This window comes from Lithobates pipiens, unplaced genomic scaffold, assembly GCF_037356315.1.
Source record: "Lithobates pipiens isolate NorthernLeopardFrog02 unplaced genomic scaffold, aLitPip1_a1.2 Scaffold_16, whole genome shotgun sequence".
Lineage (NCBI taxonomy): Eukaryota > Metazoa > Chordata > Amphibia > Anura > Ranidae > Lithobates > Lithobates pipiens.
This window is the reverse complement of record NW_027507748.1, coordinates 641,133,544-641,154,796: the sequence shown is the minus strand read 5'-3', so window position 1 is coordinate 641,154,796 and position 21,253 is coordinate 641,133,544. Positions and strand designations below refer to the sequence as shown.

General features: G+C 45.2%; 1 protein-coding gene across 2 annotated transcripts in view; it reads left to right on the top strand.

The window, feature by feature from the left end:
• CERS5 (ceramide synthase 5) overlaps positions 1-21,253 on the top strand; it is a 142,220-nt gene that overhangs the window by 108,895 nt on the left and 12,072 nt on the right. Inside the window, exons 9-10 of one of the 2 annotated variants that reach the window (XM_077484300.1) lie at positions 4,359-4,515; positions 4,781-4,810. In XM_077484300.1, coding sequence (XP_077340426.1) covers positions 4,359-4,515; positions 4,781-4,810 — 187 coding nt within the window. The remainder of the gene's footprint in view (positions 1-4,358; positions 4,516-4,780; positions 4,811-21,253) is intronic. The other variant, XM_077484301.1, reaches the window with a different exon arrangement.

The following is a 21,253-nucleotide window of genomic DNA, read 5'->3' as shown; positions in this document are numbered from 1 at the left end:
GTATTTAACATGCATTAAAAATGGTATTTATTTAAGAGATGAGACTACAATGCTGCCGCTTTTCAAAACCCTGTTCCAGCCACATCTATCTTGAATACGCTTTCCAGTTCTGGTCACCATTCCCCAGGAAGGATTTGCTGGAACTGGAGAGTCCAGAGAAGGGCAACAAAGCTAATAAGGGGGCTGGAGGACCTCAGTTATAAAGAAGGACTACAATATTAAACTTAATTTCCCTGGAGAAGAGACGCTTGGGGATATACAGCTACCTCAATGGTGATTCTAGCATAGGGAGAAAACGATTTTGTCTCAGGTCGCTTAAAGTGGTTGTAAACCTCAGACATGCAATATGAATAAATAATATCCCACTATAGTGTGGACTTGTCTCAATTTAAGAGTAATTTTTGTCTGCTGGTTTGTTCTAGTGATGCACCGAAATTTCGGCCGCCGAAACATATCGGCCGAAAATGCCCTTTTCGGCATTTTGCCGAAAGAGAAAAACGTCCGATAATGGAGCCGAAAATGGGGCGTGGCCTGGGTGGGGGCGGGGCTCCGCCCCCGCCCCTGGTGACGCCCATCATGGGGGGTGCATAGCGCAGGAGAGCCGCCTCCGCCGCCTGTTTTATCAAAGCGCCGGGAACATCACAGCTTTCATTTCAATAGCTGTGTGTTCCCGGCCGCGCGCCGTCACACACAGCCCCTCCCCCTTGTCCGGACACTTAGATAGACAGATCATCCGCAGGATTGGACGGATGATCTGTCTATCAAAGTGCCCGGACAAGGGGGAGTGGCTGTGTGTGACGGCGCGCGGCCGGGAACACACAGCTATTGAAATGAAAGCTGTGATGTTCCCGGCGCTGTGATCAAACAGGCGGCGGAGGCGGCTCTCTTCCCTGCACAGGCTGGCTGCAATGGGACACACACTTGGCTGTCTGGCTGCAATGGGACACACACTTGGCTGCAATACACACTTGGCTGTCTAGCTGCAATGGGACACACACTTGGCTGCAATACACACTTGGCTGTCTGGCTGCAATGGGACACACACTTGGCTGCAATACACACTTGGCTGTCTGGCTGCAAAGGGGGACACACTTGGCTGCAATACACACTTGGCTGTCTGGCTGCAATGGGACACACACTTGGCTGCAATACACACTTGGCTGTCTGGCTGCAAAGGGGGACACACTGGCTGCAAAGGGGGACACACTGGCTGCAAAGGGGGACACACTGGCTGCAAAGGGGGACACACTGGCTGCAAAGGGGGACACACTGGCTGCAAAGGGGGACACACTGGCTGCAAAGGGGGACACACTGGCTGCAAAGGGGGACACACTGGCTGCAAAGGGGGACACACTGGCTGCAAAGGGGGACACACTGGCTGCAAAGGGGGACACACTGGCTGCAAAGGGGGACACACTGGCTGCAAAGGGGGACACACTGGCTGCAAAGGGGGACACACTGGCTGCAAAGGGGGACACACTGGCTGCAAAGGGGGACACACTGGCTGCAAAGGGGGACACACTGGCTGCAAAGGGGGACACACTGGCTGCAAAGGGGGACACACTGGCTGCAAAGGGGGACACACTGGCTGCAAAGGGGGACACACTGGCTGCAAAGGGGGACACACTGGCTGCAAAGGGGGACACACTGGCTGCAAAGGGGGACACACTGGCTGCAAAGGGGGACACACTGGCTGCAAAGGGGGACACACTGGCTGCAAAGGGGGACACACTGGCTGCAAAGGGGGACACACTGGCTGCAAAGGGGGACACACTGGCTGCAAAGGGGGACACACTGGCTGCAAAGGGGGACACACTGGCTGCAAAGGGGGACACACTGGCTGCAAAGGGGGACACACTGGCTGCAAAGGGGGACACACTGGCTGCAAAGGGGGACACACTGGCTGCAAAGGGGGACACACTGGCTGCAAAGGGGGACACACTGGCTGCAAAGGGGGACACACTGGCTGCAAAGGGGGACACACTGGCTGCAAAGGGGGACACACTGGCTGCAAAGGGGGACACACTGGCTGCAAAGGGGGACACACTGGCTGCAAAGGGGGACACACTGGCTGCAAAGGGGGACACACTGGCTGCAAAGGGGGACACACTGGCTGCAATGGGACACTGGCTGCAATGGGACACTGGCTGCAATGGGACACTGGCTGCAATGGGACACTGGCACACTGGCTGCAATGGGGCACTGGCACACTGGCTGCAATGGGGCACTGGCACACTGGCTGCAATGGGACACTGGCACACTGGCTGCAATGGGACACTGGCACACTGGCTGCAATGGGGCACAGGCACACTGGCTGCAATGGGGGACACTGGCCTGCAATGGGGGATGCCTCCTGTACCACGTTCTCTGACCATCTCCTGTACCGTGTCCCCAGTCTCTGACCATCTCCTGTACCGTGTCCCCAGTCTCTGACCATCTCCTGTACCGTGTCCCCAGTCTCTGACCATCTCCTGTACCGTGTCCCCAGTCTCTGACCATCTCCTGTACCGTGTCCCCAGTCTCTGACCACCTCCTGTACCGTGTCCCCAGTCTCTGACCACCTCCTGTACCGTGTCCCCAGTCTCTGACCACCTCCTGTACCGTGTCCCCAGTCTCTGACCACCTCCTGAACCGTGTCCCCAGTCTCTGACCACCTCCTGAACCGTGTCCCCAGTCTCTGACCACCTCCTGAACCGTGTCCCCAGTCTCTGACCACCTCCTGAACCGTGTCCCCAGTCTCTGACCACCTCCTGAACCGTGTCCCCAGTCTCTGACCACCTCCTGTACCATGCATGCAGTCTCTGACCACCTCCTGTACCATGCATGCAGTCTCTGACCACCTCCTGAACCGTGTCCCCAGTCTCTGACCACCTCCTGTACCATGCATGCAGTCTCTGACCACCTCCTGAACCGTGTCCCCAGTCTCTGACCACCTCCTGTACCATGCATGCAGTCTCTGACCACCTCCTGTACCGTGTCCCCAGTCTCTGACCACCTCCTGAACCGTGTCCCCAGTCTCTGACCACCTCCTGAACCGTGTCCCCAGTCTCTGACCACCTCCTGAACCGTGTCCCCAGTCTCTGACCACCTCCTGTACCATGCATGCAGTCTCTGACCACCTCCTGTACCATGTCCCCAGTCTCTGACCACCTCCTGTATAAAAATATTTTTTTAAAACGGTCATTTTCGGTATCGGTTTCGGTTTTCGGCCTAGTGTATTTTTCATTTTCGGTATCGGTTTCGGCACCAAAAAACCCATTCGGTGCATCCCTAGTTTGTTCCTCAACTGCCAGCATGAATCACTTCTGACAATTTTTCCTGACACCACGGAAAAAAAGGTGACAGGTGGGAGCTCCAGTTGATTGACAGCCTCAGCTCTGTTCCTGTGTGCGGTATGAAAGAGAGTGTGTCCCTTCCCTCCAATGAGCTCTTCTCACTGAGCTCTGCAGTGTGTAATTTCAACTCTCCATCTTCTTTTTGACAGCTTGGATAAGCTTTATAAATTCTGGACTTTGAACATGCAGTGCATCCAGAAAGTATCTACAGCACTTTACTTTTTCCACATTTTATGTTGCAGCCTTATTCCAAAATTGATTAGATTCATTAATTTCCTCAAAATTCTACAAATCATACCTAATAACATGAAGGAAGTTTGTTTGAAATCTTTGCAATTTTATCAAAAAAAAAAAAAAAAATCACATGTACATACGTATTCACAGCCTTTGCCATGATGACACTCAAAATTGAGCTCAGGTGCATCTTGTTACCTGTCTATATAAGGTCTCACAGTTAACTGTGCATGTCAGAGCACAAACCAAGCCAAAAAGTCCAAGGAATTGTCTATAGACCTCTGAGACGGAGTGTGTATCGAGGCACAAAACTGGGGAAGGGTACAGAAAAATGTCTGCAGCATTGAAGGTCCCAATGAGCACAGTGGCCTCTATCATTGGTAAATAGGAGTTTGAAACCACCAGGGCTCTTCCTAGAGTGGGCTGCCTGTCCAAACTGAGCGATCGGGGGGGGAAAGAGGAAGTTGGCTCTTTAATTAGGCGATCACCTAAGGCTTCGTGACCACCAAGTTCGCCCAAATACAATTAAAAGCTGCTTGCTGTGGGGGCCTGGAGCTCCACCTGTGCTGCTCTGTGCAAAACCAACTGCACAGAGCAGGCAAGTATAAAATGTTTGTTTGTTTTTTTTTTGCCTTAAAACCCAGAGACTTTACAATCACTTTAAAGAAGCCAGTGTCCATGTACTTACTATGGTTTTGCTGTAGAACTTTCTAATGCGCAAAGACCTTTTGCACTTAATACAAAAAAGACACTTTAGATAAAACTTGTTTTTGTTTTGTTTATTTGCAGGATCCTAAACACAACATTGTTTGAGAGCTGGGAGCTGATTGGTCCATACCCATCATGGTGGCTCTTTAATGGTATCCTTTTAATACTTCAAGTTCTCCACATGATCTGGTCTTGGCTCATTATTCGCGTAGCATACAAATCACTGACAAAGGGAAAGGTACGTCTACTACCTTATTGTGTTGTCCTTTTTGTGCAATGTGGGGAAAAGTTAAAATCTATATATTTTTTTGTATCTCTCCTCCTTGGCTTCATCCAGTTTGGTGTTTGAGGATCTTATCACCTTATATTTCCAGACCTAATGATACTATTGCTTTTATTTACCTGTGCTCTGCCCTGACAAGGTGACCTTGTGGGGAGAGGGGTCTTTTGATATCTGCACTCCCTGCCTTACTCTTTCTCTACCTCCTTTTTCTCTGTGTCAGGTTGGAACTGGAAAGTGTCACCCTTTGCCTGTAAGTTTTTTTTCTCTGTGCTGCTTCCAGCTTCTTTATACCTCCTTCCTGCCTGCTGTCCCTGTACCCTCTTGCATGTTCACTTCTCTCATACACTACCAGATCCATGAAACTAAATCGCATGTCCAAATAATATATCTCATGATAAATCTGGGCCGTAGATATCGTCTCACAAGCCAACACTTAAATGGACATTACCAAGTACATTTCCGAAAACCTTTTTTTTTTTTTTTTTTTTAACACAGATCTTCCTGAATATAAAGTGTACCTGCTGTAATGGCTGTTGGCTTGATAATGCAGATTATTTATTATATACTGCAGGGATATACAATTAGCGGACCTCCAGCTGTTGCAGAACTACAAGTCCCATGAGGCATAGCAAGACTGACAGCCACAAGCATGACACCCAGAGGCAGAGCATGATGGGACTTGTAGTTTTGCAACAGCTGGAGGTCCGCTAATTGCATATCCCTGATATACTGTATAGCAGAATACAACTAAGCTGCAGAAATTCTCGCATATTTAGACAGGGAGCGCAAAGTGTGTGTGTTTATTTTTTTTTATTTTAGTCAACCAAATAACACAATATACATTGCAACACTGAAATGCATCACAATGATCTTAAGTTGAAAAAAATGTTCCTCAAGCTTAGCTCTGAGAAAGGGAGTTTGTCTCCCGAAATGCATCGGCTTTCCAACCGCAGAGATTGTCATCCCTCACACTGAAGTTGTGCATGACATGCGTTTTAACGTCTCATGTTTGTTAGTATGTCTTTGGCGTCTTAATAAATTAAATAAAAAGTTAATTCACTAGGCGTTTGTGCCCTCTGCTTTTTCTTTGTAGTAAAACTAATAGCTAAATCTATTTTGGTTTGTTTGGCTTCATGCCTCACTGTATAAAGCTTTCTTAAATTGTGACTAAAGGCAAACTTTTTTTGGCCATTGGGCTGTATTTCAGGTCCATCATAAAGGCAGCCCAGTGGCTGACTGAAAGGGTGCGCATGGCAGGCTCACATTGCTGTTGCGGATTGTGAAACGATGACTAAAGTGTCTATTTACAGTTTGCATACCCTGGCAGAAATTGTGACATTGATATTGAAAATATGATCATGTCCAAAAAAAAAACTGTCCTTTTTTATTTAACCACTTGCTGATCGCAATACGTATATAGAAGTTGTGGTTTGCGAGTGGTTTACTGATGTTATGGCTGAAGCTGTCAGCCATAACCCCAGTATTTTTATTTATTTTTTCTTCAGCCAGTGGCTAATGGCACGCCCAAGAGCCGATCCGACATTGCGGCCGGCTGGTCACACAGATGAACAAAGACCAGTTTGGAGGACCAGAGCGACGTCATGATGTCACTTCCAATCCAGGGTGGACTTGAGCACATTACTCATTTAACCACTTCATTACCAGCCCATAGTCAAATGACCTCCGCAGATGGGATCTCCTATCCTAGGTGGGCATCATATGACGTCCTCTATTTCTCGCCGTGGCAATCGGGGATGAGGCGTGTCCCTCGGACACAGCCCAACCCAGAGCCGTGTAAAGAGCCAATAACAAATGGCTCTTTAACACGTGACTGGCTGTGTCCAAACACAGCCGGTCACATGCACTGTGCACGGCGCTCGTGTGCGCCCCTAGGGGTTGTGCAGAGTGGCGATCGGGGTGAAGAGCCAATAAAACTGGCTAATATAAGTTAGGGTGTTTGCTTTCTAAAATTGGGTCATTTTGTGGATAATTCCATTGTCCTAGTGCTTCAGGGCCTTCAAAAATGTAGTAGGTCGTTAGAAAATTAGAGGTGTAATTTATATTCCTAGAACCCCTGATGTTGCTCCCTGCATATTGGACCTTTCTGTGTGGCCAGGCTGTGTAAAAGTCACACAAATGTATCGCCATACTTGGGAGGCGTAGCAGAATGTATTTTGGGTGTAATTGGAAGTATGCATATGCTGTGTGTGAGAAATATCTTATGACAAAAAAAAGTCTTCCCTTTTCCAAGGATTGAGAAAATATTACAACTTAAAAAAAACTCACCTACTTACTGAAACTTACTAAATACATTTGACTGTCTACTTTTTAAAAAGGGGTCCTTTGGGGGGATATTTGTACTTTCCTGTCATTTTAGGGCCTCAAGAAATGAGAGGCCGTCAGTACATCAGGTGTGATCAATTTTCAATGATTGGCACCATAGCTTGTAGACTCTATAACCTTCACACAGACCAAATAATAATATACATTAATATGGGAAAAAGGTGCCTGGGGTCACCTCATAAGTGACCCTAGCAAAAGGGAGAAGAGTTTTGACTATCTCGGTACCTCAAGGACAGGGATATTTTATCATTTTTTATAATTTTTATAAAAGAATTATTTAATAATATATAGACAAACATTGTGGGACAAAACCACATTGACAAATTGTTAAATATAATGAATAGTTACAGCCATTTATGCTACTTTAAACATTGTAGAAGAGCGGGAAATGACCCCCAATATTGAAATAAGGTATTGAATATGGTGAGTCTTGGCGTATATACCATACTACTTGTAAATTTAGCAAATTTAGAACCCAGTGGTCCCCGATGCCTCCTGTGCCCGCCGCAGGAGGAAAAAAGCCTTCGGGTGCTTCTGTCAGTACTGCCGCAGTTTTTTTTTTATTTATTTTTTTATTTTTTTATTTTTTTCTAGGTAAGCAGTGCTTGTGTATCTTTTTCTCAGAACTCATATCAGTTTTCTACGATATTAAAGAAAATAATCTCCCTGTTTTGAAATATGTACCAATATTACAAATGGTGGTTTAAACATGAAATTATGATTGATTTATTTCAATAGATGCTTATGACTGGCTCCTTCTGAAGAAGCAGCAATTGCTGCGAAACTAGTAAAGGACAATCGCCAAGACGCATCATATTCAATACCCCATTTCAATATTGGGGGACATATCCAGCTCTTCTACAATGTTTAAAGCAGCATACATGGCTGTAACTATTGATTGATTGTATTTAACAATTTCTGTCAATGTGGTCTTGTACCACAATGTTTTTATTGTCTATATATTATTAAATCATTCTTTTATAAAAATTATACATATCCCCGTCTGTCCTTGAGGTACCGAGATAGTCCAAACTCTTCTCCCTTTTGCTAGGGGCACTTCTAAGGTGACCCCAGGCACCTTTTTTCTATAATATATGGATGATGGTACCCACCCCTACCCCAGTAAAATTTTCAATTGAGACAATGGCATAATACATACATTTGGGTTATTTTTACCAGATATGTAGCAATATAAATGTTGGCCCAAATATATGAACAAAAATTACTTATTTGCAAAATGTTATCATAGAAACTTTTTTTTTTTAATTTTTGCTCTTTTTTTCATTTGTCGCAAAAAAAAAAAACCCAGTAGGGATTAAATACCACCAAAAGAAAGCTCTTTTTGTATGAAAAAATTATAAACTTATTTTGTTTGGGTACAGTGTTAGTGTTGCATGACTAAGTAGTTGCCATTCAAAGTGTGAGAGCGCCGAAAATTAGTCTGGGCAGGAAGGGGGTATAAGTGCCCTGTATTGAAGTGGTTAAGTAAAAGATCAAAGTTTTTTGTTATCTTTTGCTTTTAAGGCTCCATGCACGCTAGGCTTAAAAAAAAATCTATTCTGTTGGCAGTAAAAAATGCTCATATAGAGCATTTTCTGTACAAGGTTTAGACACGTTTCAGAGTTTAAATTATTTTTTTTTTTCTGCCAGTGAGCTCCAATCAGAATTGCGAACCAGAAGGGTTTTTCCCTGACTCTAAAAGTTGAGCTTAAAATATGTCTGTAATTGTTCTAATGTGCATGGACACACAGGATAACATAGAGTAGCTTCTACAGGCAGAACACAAAACTGCTGTAGGAGCAAAGTGGTGTTTTTTTTTTTTGTTTTGTTTTTTAAGCCAGTGTGCATGGAGCCTAAAGGTAAAGGGATTTGGGGGGGGGGGGGTTTAACCCCAGATCTCTCGATCCATTCCTTGTAATAGGATATATATATATATATATATATATATATATATATATATATATATATATATATATATATATATATATATATATATATATATATATATATATATATATATATATATATATTATGGACAGTGTAAAAAAAAAAAAAAAAAAAAAAAAGTGCCCCCATCCCCACGCACAGAAATCATAAATTTTATTTTCCTGGACTCTACGTGCAGCCAGCCTGTTATGTTTGCTACGAGCACTGGATCATGTGTTAGGTAAGGTGACCAGATTTTTAAAATGAAATCCGGGAACATACTTTTTTTTATTTTTATTTATTTTTTTACTAGTAATGGCAGCAATCGGCGACTCATAGCAGGACTGCGATATTGTGGTGACAAATCAGACACTAATGCCGCGTACACACAACCCGTTTTCCCATCAGAATAAACTCCCAAGGTTTTTCTGACAGAGTTCCGACGGAGTCCCATTGAAACTGTCTTGCCTAGACACGAAAACACCAAAGTCCGACCATCTAGAATGCGGTGATGTACGACGGGACTAGAAAAGAAGTTCAATAGCTAGTAGCCAATAGCTTCTGTCTCGTACTTTCTTCAGAGCATGCGTCATTTTTGGTCCTTTGGAACAGTATACAGACGAGCGGTTTTCCTGATAGGAATCGGTTCAGTCGGAAATATTTTAGAACATGTTCTATTTCTAGGTCCATCAGAATTTTCAACGGAAAAAGTCAGATGAGGCCCACACACGATCGGAATATCTGATGAAAAGATTCTGTCAGACTTAATGACACTAATACAGTGATCAGTGCTAAAAATATGTACTGTCACTGTACTAATGACACTGGCTGGGAAGGGGATAACATCTAGGGCAATCAATGGGTTAAATGTGTGCCTAACAAGTGTTTTCTCACTGTGGGGGAGGGGCTTTTACTAAGGGAAGACATAGATCCCTGTACCTGCTTTGCAGGAACACAGGATCAATGTCTTCCACACTGACAGAATGGTGAACTGCCTTGTTTACATAGGCAGACCACTAGATGAGTCCGCCGGATCTGCTGATTGGCTCCGATGCCCAGAAATGAAGTAAATCTATCAGGTGACCAGAAACTGGCTGGCTGTCACAGTGTGTCACATAACATGGGTGCTGGGTGCTGATTTTATGACCAATAAGTGCTGCTGCCTGTGAGTTCTGATACCATCCATTATGCCAGAGAGACACCGTGCAATGTAGTCTATTCACAGACACCCCCAAAGCACACCTGTGTTGAAGCCTTGAAGGCACTGGCAGCCCCACGATGGGATCCCCTCCCCCTCTATTCCTGCTTCTGGACATCGTCAGCTGAGCTCAGCTGCCTCTCTCTGCCCGTCGCCTGCCGGCCTCACAGCCTCTCAGGTCTCACTCTCTGGGCCCCGGCTACTATTGGGTGGGCAGCGGAGGAAAATGACTCTGGCGGGGAAGGCACGGAGATAAGCAGGCAGGCAGCTGGCCTGGATTTCGGCCAAGGCAGAAGAACATGTGAACGGAGCTGAATGGGCATGTGCTGGAAACTGAAGAAATCGTCCATCCGCTCTGATCAGCACATCAACATCAGAAAGGGACACAGATAATGGGGAAAAAATACACCCCCCTAAGCTAGTAGGTGCGGGGGGGTGTAATTCAGATTTCTTTTTATTATTCTGCACTGACTGTCTGAAAATTGCCCCAGCTCCTGTTGAAATCAAGTCTGGGGACAGTGTCCTCAATCCGGGGACTGTCCCCTGAAACCGGGGACATCTGGTCACCCTAGTGTTAGGTGCTCACCTTGGCACAAAGTGCATTGAGTGTAGCCGCACAGTGCTATACAAGTCCAGGGTTGTGGTCCATTTCTATGGGTCCCATACTCTGAAGACCCCTTTGTGGGTTTTCCCACTGACAGGCGAAGCCTGAACCTTAATAGTCCCGTCAGATTGGAAAAAGTTGCTTTCCTGGTGGCTATTATGTTTGCTAGACATGTTTCTGGCAGTCCTTTCTTGACCCTTTTTTTTTTATTATTTTGCATAGGGGCAAGGTAGTCTCTCTTCTCTACCTAAAGTAATGATATTGTTTTGCCTTCCTTCTGTCCTTTTTGAAAACGTTAAGGGATGTTCCCTGCACTGTTGGATGTTGTCAGCGACTACCTAGCAGCAATAGTTTTTGTTTGCAAATTCAAGCTCCTTTTTGTCCTACCTACAGACTCTCGGAGAACATCCTGCCTTCGCTCCACCATTGCCAGGTGGACGAGACAAAGTATTTCTAGGGCCTATGTCCTTACAATAAAGGTGCTATTTCTTTCCCTATCAGAGCTCATTCCATCCCATTTTATTGTTCAGCTTTCAAGCAAGGCAGCCACCAGGTCCTCTGTTAACACGTTCTCCAGGTTTTACCGGGTGGAAGCTCAGGCCTCAGCTGATGCAAGCTTCAGCCCCAGGATGCTTAAAGTTGTCACCTGGTTTCAGATTTGTTAACTTTGTGTTTTTGCTAGTTGTCAGTTATTGCTATGTTGTTGGCCACCTTTCCATTTCTTGTTAGCTTGTCCCATGATCTATGAATACAAGCCATGTGTCCCATACTGTAATCTTAAAATGATGTGAGTTTTTAACTTGCCCGTAAATGCTTTATCTTAAAGTACAGGACTAAGGCCCCTCTCACTGCTTAATGCTTCCATGAAAACTGAGGTTTTACAGAGTCTTTACATACATCCATGTGGTCTGTACTGTACTCAAGGATAAGGAATTTATAGGCACGTCAAAATACCCAATTTCTGGAACAGCTTGTTGCCAGGGCCATTATTTCCCACATGTTAAAATATGCATTTTTAGGCTTGAAGTTTGGTTAAAATTCCCACCCATTATATATTTTGAAAAAGCAGCATTAGTCTTTAATGTGGTGTTCACCTGTCTATAGTCAATATAACACTATCCTCTTCACAATTCTGCTGTCCAAGAGTGGATATGTTGCTCCTCTATGGATACAGTGGAGGCGGAAGCATAGCCACCATAAGACAGAGATGTAACTGGTCAGATAACCAGTAAATGCAGCCAGCCATCAGAATTAAGGACTTGAAAGCTGCAATACATTACATTTTTGTTCTGGGTTTAGATGCATGTTAAAGAGAAGTTTGTGTTTTTTTTTTTTTGTTTTTTTGTTTTTTTTTAAATCTTGCTCCCCTAGGTGGATGCAGCATTGGTCCGATGCTGCTTCTGTCTCTGCTGACTCCAAGGTGGAGAACTGAGCAATCAAACACCACTGATCACTCTGTTTTCAGAGCTCTGTGAGCAGAGTTGCTCAGGGGCTGAACCAGGTGCCGCTCCAGGGTTGTGGGCGGTTCCTGACTTTGTCTCGATCTTGCCCCAGCCTGGACTGGCTCTGTGATGTCAGCCAGGTGCTGAAAACGGGTCACAGGAGTGCAGAACAAACTGCTCTCCTGTAATCCATAGAAGTAAAGTCAAACAAGCGATATACAAAATTGTATATACTAGAACATGCTAGTCATACTGAAAAATTGATTTGGGGGTTTGCATAAGTGTGTTTTTTTTTTTGGGGGGGGCTTGGATGAATTTTAGTTCAGGGAAAATCCTGCTCACATTTCGAATCTTTCACTTAGTTCTTGGCATGGGGCTGAAAACATACCAATGTTCCCCGTAATCTGACCTTTTACATTGTCTACAGCTGTTTGTTTTGGCACCCATTCACATTGTGGATGTCATCAGTTCATATTACTCCAGTATGCCCCGTTGCAGTCTGGTGATGTGTTCTAGTGAATGTAGTCCTAGCACAAGTCGCTACATTAACTCAGTCTGGAGAGGTCGGAAAACTATATTCCCAAACCTGAATATTGGTGTAAGGCCTTCTTCACATGGGTGTATTTAAGCTTACACCCATATGAGGGCTGTGTTTTGCCTGCACAGGTAATCCTATGCACGTTCATGCAAGCAGCCCGATTCATGAGTTTGGAGACCCACACAGATGTCAAATTAGGAGCCGTTGTTTCATTGCATCTGTTGTGTCCCAAAATACAGGAATGGGACTGCCTGCACGTAGATGCACCCTTGCATCACATGCAGGCAAAACACAGCCCTCACATGGGTGTACTTATTTTTTGAGGTGGGAAAAAAGTTATTATAACACACAGAAAAACATACAGTACAGGAATAGCATGAACAAAGCAGTAGCTGACATGGATTCCATACACATATGATTCAGTGTTACTAGCCATGCCTACGACTCTCAATGTACAGTAAGGATAGGTTACGAGCTACCGTTTGCCCCAGGCTTCTCCCGCATATACCACCTCTCATGGGTTACGCCTCTGTCACCCAAAGAATCACATCATTCACCCCACCTCTCCTATTTAAATGTTGTCTGAACAAGTTAAAGCAACAGCCTATCCATCACAAGGTCTATAAGCGAGATGCCAGGTGTATCTAGCCAGGGTGACCATAGTTTGTCAAATTTGTGTGGACGCCCCCTATGCTGAGAGATAGATATAGATAGATAGATAGATATATATATATATATATATATATATCTATCTATCTATTACACATATATATATATATATATATATATATATATTACACATATATACATATATATATATTACACATATATACACATTTCTCCAGCCGGAGCGTGTCCCCCATCTGTGCCAGCTACTCCTGCAGCACCGGGGGTTCAACTACTTTCCAGTGCTTAAGGATTAATTTGCGGGCCTGAAATAAGGCTCTAGCAATGGCCTGCTTCTGATCCTCTACAGTGGGGATTTCATCCATAATCCCCAGTAAGCAGGCCTTTGGTTCCAACGGTACCATGACCTGAAAGGCCCTATTTATCGTATACACAACCCCTGTCCAGAACCGGTGACGTTTTTGACAGCATCATAGCAAATGTATGAGATCTCCATGATCTCTCATACATCTAGGGCAGTGCGGTTCCGGTCTCATCCCCATTTTGTATAGTCTGGCTGGTGTGTAGGGAAACCTAAGGACAATGTATAGTTGGGACAGTCTTTGGGCTACATTAAGGAAGCATAACTGTAGCGCCTCCTCCCACTGTTCTTCCTCAAAGGTGCCCACATCCTTTTCCCACCTACTTGCCACCCCCTGAGGGAAGCTCTCCAGATGAGTATGGAGGATCATGAAATAGCATCTGGATATGAAGCCCCTGAACAGGGACACCTCCGCCATTTAGTGGAAAACAGGCGAGAGGGAGAGAGTCCACGGAGTCCTGCCAGACTACGCCACTACTGCATGTCTCCGCTGCATGTAATAAAAAAAACATTGAGTGGGGAAGGCAATAGCGCTACCTCGGTGCTGAAAAAGGGCACAGTTTCTCATCAGCAAAAAATGTGCTTCAGAAGCGTGACCCCATGTCTCCTCCACCGACCCCCATCTCCCAACAGCTGCAGTTCCTCATAATGTCCATTGGACCATATCGGGCTATAGCTGGTAAACCCCTCTGCCGGTATCTGCTTGAGCTTATTCCATACTTTTTGCATGGGTACATATGTTGGGAATCTTTTATTGGCCTTTGTGTATGCCAAGGCCTCCAACCCTGCCGCCACATCTGTTTTTCCCATGGCATGACACATCAGGGCCCTGATGGGGTCAAAATCTGCAATCTCCCCCACCAGCCCCTTTCCAGTCACCATAGTGCAGGCAATATGCTGTAGCTGTGCGGCTAGGTAATAAATCCAAGGGTTAGGGAGTGCAAGGCCTCCCCTCTCCTTGGACTTCTGTAAACTGGGATCAAACTTGTTCAAGTTTGATCCGTGAGGGCTTGTTAAGCCAAATAAAGCGCCTGCTCCTGTTGGGCGCTTGTTTTGGATTTCACCCCATTTACCTCCTTGATAAGTAGGCCTCTAAGGAATGCTTTAAATGTATTCCACGTTAAATTTAGATCAGGGTGTTCCTCGTGCCACTTCCAGAACTCGGACATCCCTGCAGATATCTGCTCTGAATCGGTGAACAGGCTCTGGGCAGATCCGCTGCTGGTTTAACCAGCACGGAAACCACCAGAGGCGAGTGGTCCGACACTCATCTTACCATATATTGGCTGTTCTACAGAAGGTGTGCCGTCTGGGGGGTACAAAGTCAAAGGTCTATCCTAGACAGGGAAAGGTGCGCTTTGGAGAAACAGGAGAACTGTTTCTGCTGTGGATCAACCCATCCAACTTCCTCCATGATTTTCTGCAATGCCGTTCGAGTAATTTTGCAGCCATTCGCAGGAGACGGATGTTTGTCCACGCCTGGGTCCATATAGCAATTCAAATCTACCAATAAAATGAAAGGAGCATCCGGACTGCCCAACTGATATGTCAATAATGTTCTTTACACCTCTAGGCTAAACGGTAGTGACACATATATAAGGCCACAATTCTGCATTTCAACTGGTAAATCCTGCACATCAAAATCACATATCGTCCTTCGGCATCTTATCAAATAATTGAAAATATACTGTATGGTGCACCAAAACACTCACACCTATGGAGTACAAGGTGTGAGTACAGTGGTACGCCCATCCCACCCATGAGTAGTTCACACAGGGTAATGGGTCCCGTACAAAATGTGCCTCCTGTAAGGCAAAAAATGTTTAAGAGCGGTGGACACCATAGTGCACTTTAGGAGGCTCTGTAGGCCTCTAACGTTCATGAGAGTATTGGTAACCCACTCTTTTGTGAGCAGAAATATGAGATATGGGCAGGCAGTTCCAGGGCCATGAGTGTCTGGGGCAGTGTCCATTGTCTTCCCTTTAGACCGTACCAGTCACAGTCGAGATTCATACCCGAGTCCTGGTGCTGCGTCCAATCAAATGGGCTCACCCATATCACAGTCCTCCGTGAGTTCATGTCCTCACCTGTAGTCCGTTCCCTGGCAGTTGCTGGTTAAAACAGTAAAGAAAAAAGTTAAAACACAAAGGGATCCCCATGCCCGCAGAAGCCCCTATACTAGACTAGGCCTATCAAATTGCTTCTCTGGATCCCACTGACAGCATGGCAGGGATAACGGTGACTCCGGGGAAAAACATGATCGGTCTAGCGGACCCAACTGGTAATCCGCTCACCCAACAGAGGTTGAACTGGTTGAGATTGATATGAAGTCTCCAGATGTTAACTAGAAGTCACACTTGCTCTCAGCACTTATGAAGTAGGTAAAGGTTATGGCTTCCCAGCCGAACAGGTTAGCATTTTGCAAACTATGTTTTGATGAAATAGGGTGTCAGTTTCTCTCCGCAGCACCCTTCCCATCCTGGCAAAAGACATGTTCGTTAGTGGCCAACCAGGAGGAGGCGACTCAAAGTGGGACTGTACCCCCACTGTAACTCGCAGCTTTGCTGGGAACAGCATGGCATAAGTGGCACGTAGTTGCTGCAGCCTTTTCTTTACATCTGTGACTCTGGCTCTACGTTTTTGTATTTCCGCTGAATAATCAGGGTAAAATTGAGATACGGACCCATTAAACTGCACATTGCGCCGCTCACGGGCCTGACGTAGCACTATTTCCTTATCTTTGTAGTTGAGTAGTCGTGCCATTAAAGTGTGTGGCGGGTGCCCCGGTGGAAGGGACTCTGTGTGCTTGCTCAACTGAGTATAATGGGGTAAAAACCTCCTTTCCAAAAACTTCCAGGAGCCATCTTTCCACAAATTCCATGGGGACCCTACCCTCCTTCTGGGGAAGCCACACAGTGCATATATTCCTACGCAAACGGTTCTCTATCATCTGACTTAAGTTTGTTTGCCCTAGCAATCCTGGCTGTAATTTGCGTATCTCTGAAAAGTGGGGTTAGCTTACCCTCGATATCACTAATGCGGCCCTCAGCAGCTGTGGTGCGTTCCCTGGTTTTCTGCAGGTCATGTCTAATAATAAAGGAGAGTGTGCACTGATGCTGTGCATCTATGTACTGCTTTAAGTATGGCAGCTAGCGTGGGTTGCTCTCCGTCGTCGTCCTCCTCCTCCTCCTCCTCCTCCGTCTCTGGGGATGGTTGATCAGTGTCCTGCAATGGGCCCTGTGCAGACCATGCATCCTTTGGGCCGTGGATGAAAAATGGCCAGGGTAGCTAGCATGTCCTCTCCCCCATCCTCCGGCGCAGCACTTGTCAGTTTTTTAGTGTAGTACAACGTATCCTTGGGGGGCATCCTTTGCAGTGCCCTTGGTGGTTTTAGTGGTCTTGCCTGCATCCTTAGGCTTGTCTGTGCCTCGTACTCGCTGGGAAAGTGGAGCCATGTTGGATTTCTGGCAGGCCTCCCGATTCCAGCTGCTTTCGGGTCATCATGTCTCCCCCGGTGCTCAGTTCCAGGCCCAGGTGGGTCCGCGGATGGTATCCCGCAGAAATTGAGCTATTTCTGTAGTTTTTACTGGCTGGGAAGAGGATCAATGCAGGATCTGAAGCAGGAGCTCAGTGAGACATGTCTGCTCACATGCCACTCCTGGCCACGCCCCCTATGGGTGTACTCTTAAAGCGGATCTTTACTGCATGTGAGCACCACAAACCAAAAACGTATTTAATTCATTTTTAATATTCAATGCAAACTCCCCTCATGCTTTTTTTGTTGAGAAATCACTTTGAAAAACAACCCCCTAGCATTTCTGGCTGTGGCAATCTTGAGTAAGGGCAAATGATTTATGTAACATTTACTTCCTGGAATCCATCTGCCCTTAGGCTGGATTCACACCTATGCAGTTTTAGTGCTTTTTGCATTTTGCAGATTTGCACTACAGTCCATTTAGCATTGTTTCCTATGGAACACGTTCTGTAGTGCAAATCCTCAAAAGGCAAAAAGCATTAAAAATGCATAGATGGGAATCCAGCCTTAGTTCAAACATGCATGCAGGAGTGCTTGATGTGTGCTTAGCTGAGAAAACCCAGTGTGAACGAGAATTTTATTACCACTGTTGGTAGTAGTAGGTACCAGGCCATGGTTCATAGGACCTTGTAGACTCCACTGCAGATAATGTTGTTTGGTTCATTAAAAGAAAAAAATATTTTACATGAACAAATGCCAGTACCAGCCAATCAAGATTCATCTATAAACTTCAACTAGGAATTTGCTACAGGAGACTGCTCGATTTTTGTAAATTGGCTTAACAGTCTTTAAATTTTTGTACAGATAGTCTGAGCTGTGTCTTGTTTACTTTTGTACCTCATTCTTGTGCATCCTGAAATTCTTGGTGGTTGAGGGTTTTTTTTTTTTTTTTTTTTTTTTTTTTATGTATTCTATTTTTTTTTGCATGGCTCCACAAGATAGTCACGTTATGTATCAGAAATGTGGCTGTTGTGTAGTGCTGGTTTGTGTAGTCACATGAGCCTTACTAATCTCAAAACCATCTCTGCTATTCAGCTTTCCCTGTAAAAGGTTTTTTTTTTTTTAGATCTTTCTGACTGCCCTTTGTTCTCATTTTCTGTACATACTTTGCAGCAGAGGCTTTTAGTATACGTTTTAGGCAGTAATGGTTAAATAAAGACTAAAATTAATATACTGTACCTTTTTTAAGTGACCTTTTCTGTCCTAGTCTGAGTTGTCCATAGCAGCCAAGGAGATGGAGTCTTTCAGTGCAGTTTGTTTTCCCTGTATATGAAAATTATAGGCTTCCCTGGAGAGATGAGTTTTTAGGGATCGCCTAAAGGCAGCTGGGGTGGGAGGTAGCTGGACTGACTGAGGTGGAGCGTTCCAGGGGCTGGGAGAGGCTCTGGAGAAGTCCTGGAGACAAGGTATCTTGAGAGTAAGGATGTCTTGAGAAGACAGGAGAGGGTGGTTTGAGTGATATTTGGAGACCAGATTGGTGATGTAGCTCGGGTCAGAGTTGTGAATGGCTTTGTATGTTGTAGTTAGTATTTGTAATTTAATTCACTGGCCAATCGGAAGCCAGTGTAGGGATTGGCGGAAAGGGGTAGCGGACACTGAGCAGTTGTCAAGGTAGATGAGTCTAGCAGCAGCATTCATGATAGACTGAAGAGGGGACAGCCTATGGAGAGGTAGGCCAATGAGCAGGGAGTTGCAATAGTCAAGGAGAGAGATGGCAAGGGAGTGAATGAGTAGCTTTGTGGTTTCATTGGTTAAAAAGGGACACATTTTAGAGATGTTTTTCGGAGATGAAGTCTACTAGCTTTTGACAACGATTGAATTTGGGGCTGAAAGGACAGATCAGAGTCTAGGATTTACAACCTAATGCCCTGGCATGAGGGGCGGGATTGATGGTTGCGCCGTTGACCTTAAAGTGGTTGTAAACCCTTACAACCAACTTTGACCTACAGGTAAGCCTAGATTAAGGCTTACCTGTAGGTCCAAGAAATCTCTCCTAAACCTATACGGTTTAGGAGATATTTACCCGAAGACAGCCACCGCTGTCTACGGCGCACTGGGTAGGCCGCGGATCGAGGCGATATGCCGCTCGTGACGCTCGGGCTGTGATTTGCCGGAGCCGCGAGACCCGGAAGTTGCTCCGGAATACATGGCAGTGGCGAAGAGGAAGACGGAGGACCGCTTCGGGGGCTTCGTTCTCAGGTGTTATTCATAATGAGCTAGTATGCTATGCATACTAGCTCATTATGCCTTTTGCCTTTTACTTCCTCTTTAAAGTGGTGTTGTCATTTAAAAAAATATATATATTAATAGTCAGCAGCTACAAATACTGCAGCTGCTGACTTTTAATAATCCGACACTTGCCTGTCCCAGGGTCCAGCAATGCGGGGGATCAAAGCCCCGCTCGTCTCCCCCTACGTTTGGCGGGGCCGGCAAAGAAAATGTGGGTGCCCAGCTGTGACTTCACAGCCGTGCACCCACTGTGCGAGCACACTGTGATTGGCCACGCAATCATCTGGGACCTGTTTGGTGTTATTGGCAAGTAAAAAAAAAAAAAAGCTGTTTTCTTAATCGTACATCACAGGAAACGGAGAACTTCGTGTTCCCAACTGCTTGGATTATGCTGGCTCTTTCGGGTGAATTGACACTGACCAAAAAAAGCAGGAATCTCAACCCCAGGAAAGACCTCTCCCTGCTCAGCTGAAGCTTGGTACACACTTTTTATTTTTATTTTTTTGATGTAATCCAGCAGATTTAGTGCTCCAGTCGGAGCCGCTGTACTAACCATTGAAGGTTAGTTCAGCAATCTCCCCCCCCCCCCCCCACCAGAACTGCCATTTGCTGAGAGCGCTGACCAGGGGTTTTCCAGCATGGATGTCCGACATGCACATGGGCAGAATATCTGACTTTTTTTTTTTTTTTTTAAACCAGCAAATGCCTCTCGACATTCTACCTGTGTGTACGGGGCTTAAGCCGCCATTTTGTAGCTACTGTCCTTTGATTATTATTATTTTTTTTTTTAAGGTTTTTTCATTGCACCTGAATCGGAACATTGGGGTTTGTTTAGTAAAGGTAAATCCACTGTGCACGACTGGAGGGCAGTCTCTGTAAATCTGAGGAGGCTATGCAAGGAAAATGAAAAAAGCGTTTTTTCTTGCACATGATTAGATGGAGATAGGGGACTAATGTATGGCAAGCCTAACACATTTATGAAGTTCTACCAGTTAGATGTTCATACCCTATGACAAAGCAAGTTTTAGGTGGAAGATCTTGCAGATGGCTTTGTAGTGGAGTTCCCCTGTTCTGTTTTTGGACGTGTTAGACTTGTTGCAGTATTGCCCACCCCTCATGCTTAGTTTTGGGACATCCCAAGTAGTCATGAATATGAATTCCTTTGTGTTCTGTAATGTACAATTAAGAAAATAGGATTTTTGGTTTGCCTGTAAAATCCTTTTCTTGGCATGCATCACAGGATACAGAAATCCCATTGTTCTCGTCCGTTCCTCATTGCTTGCTACAAAAAGGTATTTGGGGCTGGTTGGTAATTAGTGCTTGGAATTTTCCAGGGAATTTTCCTTGGCCTTTTTTTGACATATGTTGCTCTCCAATGTTCCTTGCTGCAATGGCCTGTTATAGGTGGGGGCAGTGGCTAACTTTTTGTACTGTTAATATATTGGTCAGGCAACGTACTGACACCTTTGCGGCCATAGAGCTATTAGCTGGGTGTTCAGTGTGCCCCTGTACCTTTTTAAGGAGGGATGGGCTTCCTCCAGCCCATCTGCCCTCTATCCATCAGAATGCATGCGCTTCCACTGTGGAGCCTCTTAAAGGTTAGAGGTAGGGACTATAGGTAACAGGGTGCCTTGACGGGGCCTGTAGCTTAAGCATGTATTTGCAAATGTATGCAGACTAAACCCCTGTTTTTAACGCATACTGTTAATCTGTCAATTTGGTTAAAAACTAAGTGTAACTTACAGCCTACCCACACTGCTCAGCACCAAGTTACTTACTTGTAAGTTTAATAAACAGATGGAAAATGTTCAAGCGCTTTTTGTGCAAATCCCCTTAATCACTATCCATAATCAAACTGATATAAAAAGCTGCTGTTATCAAAATTAAGTG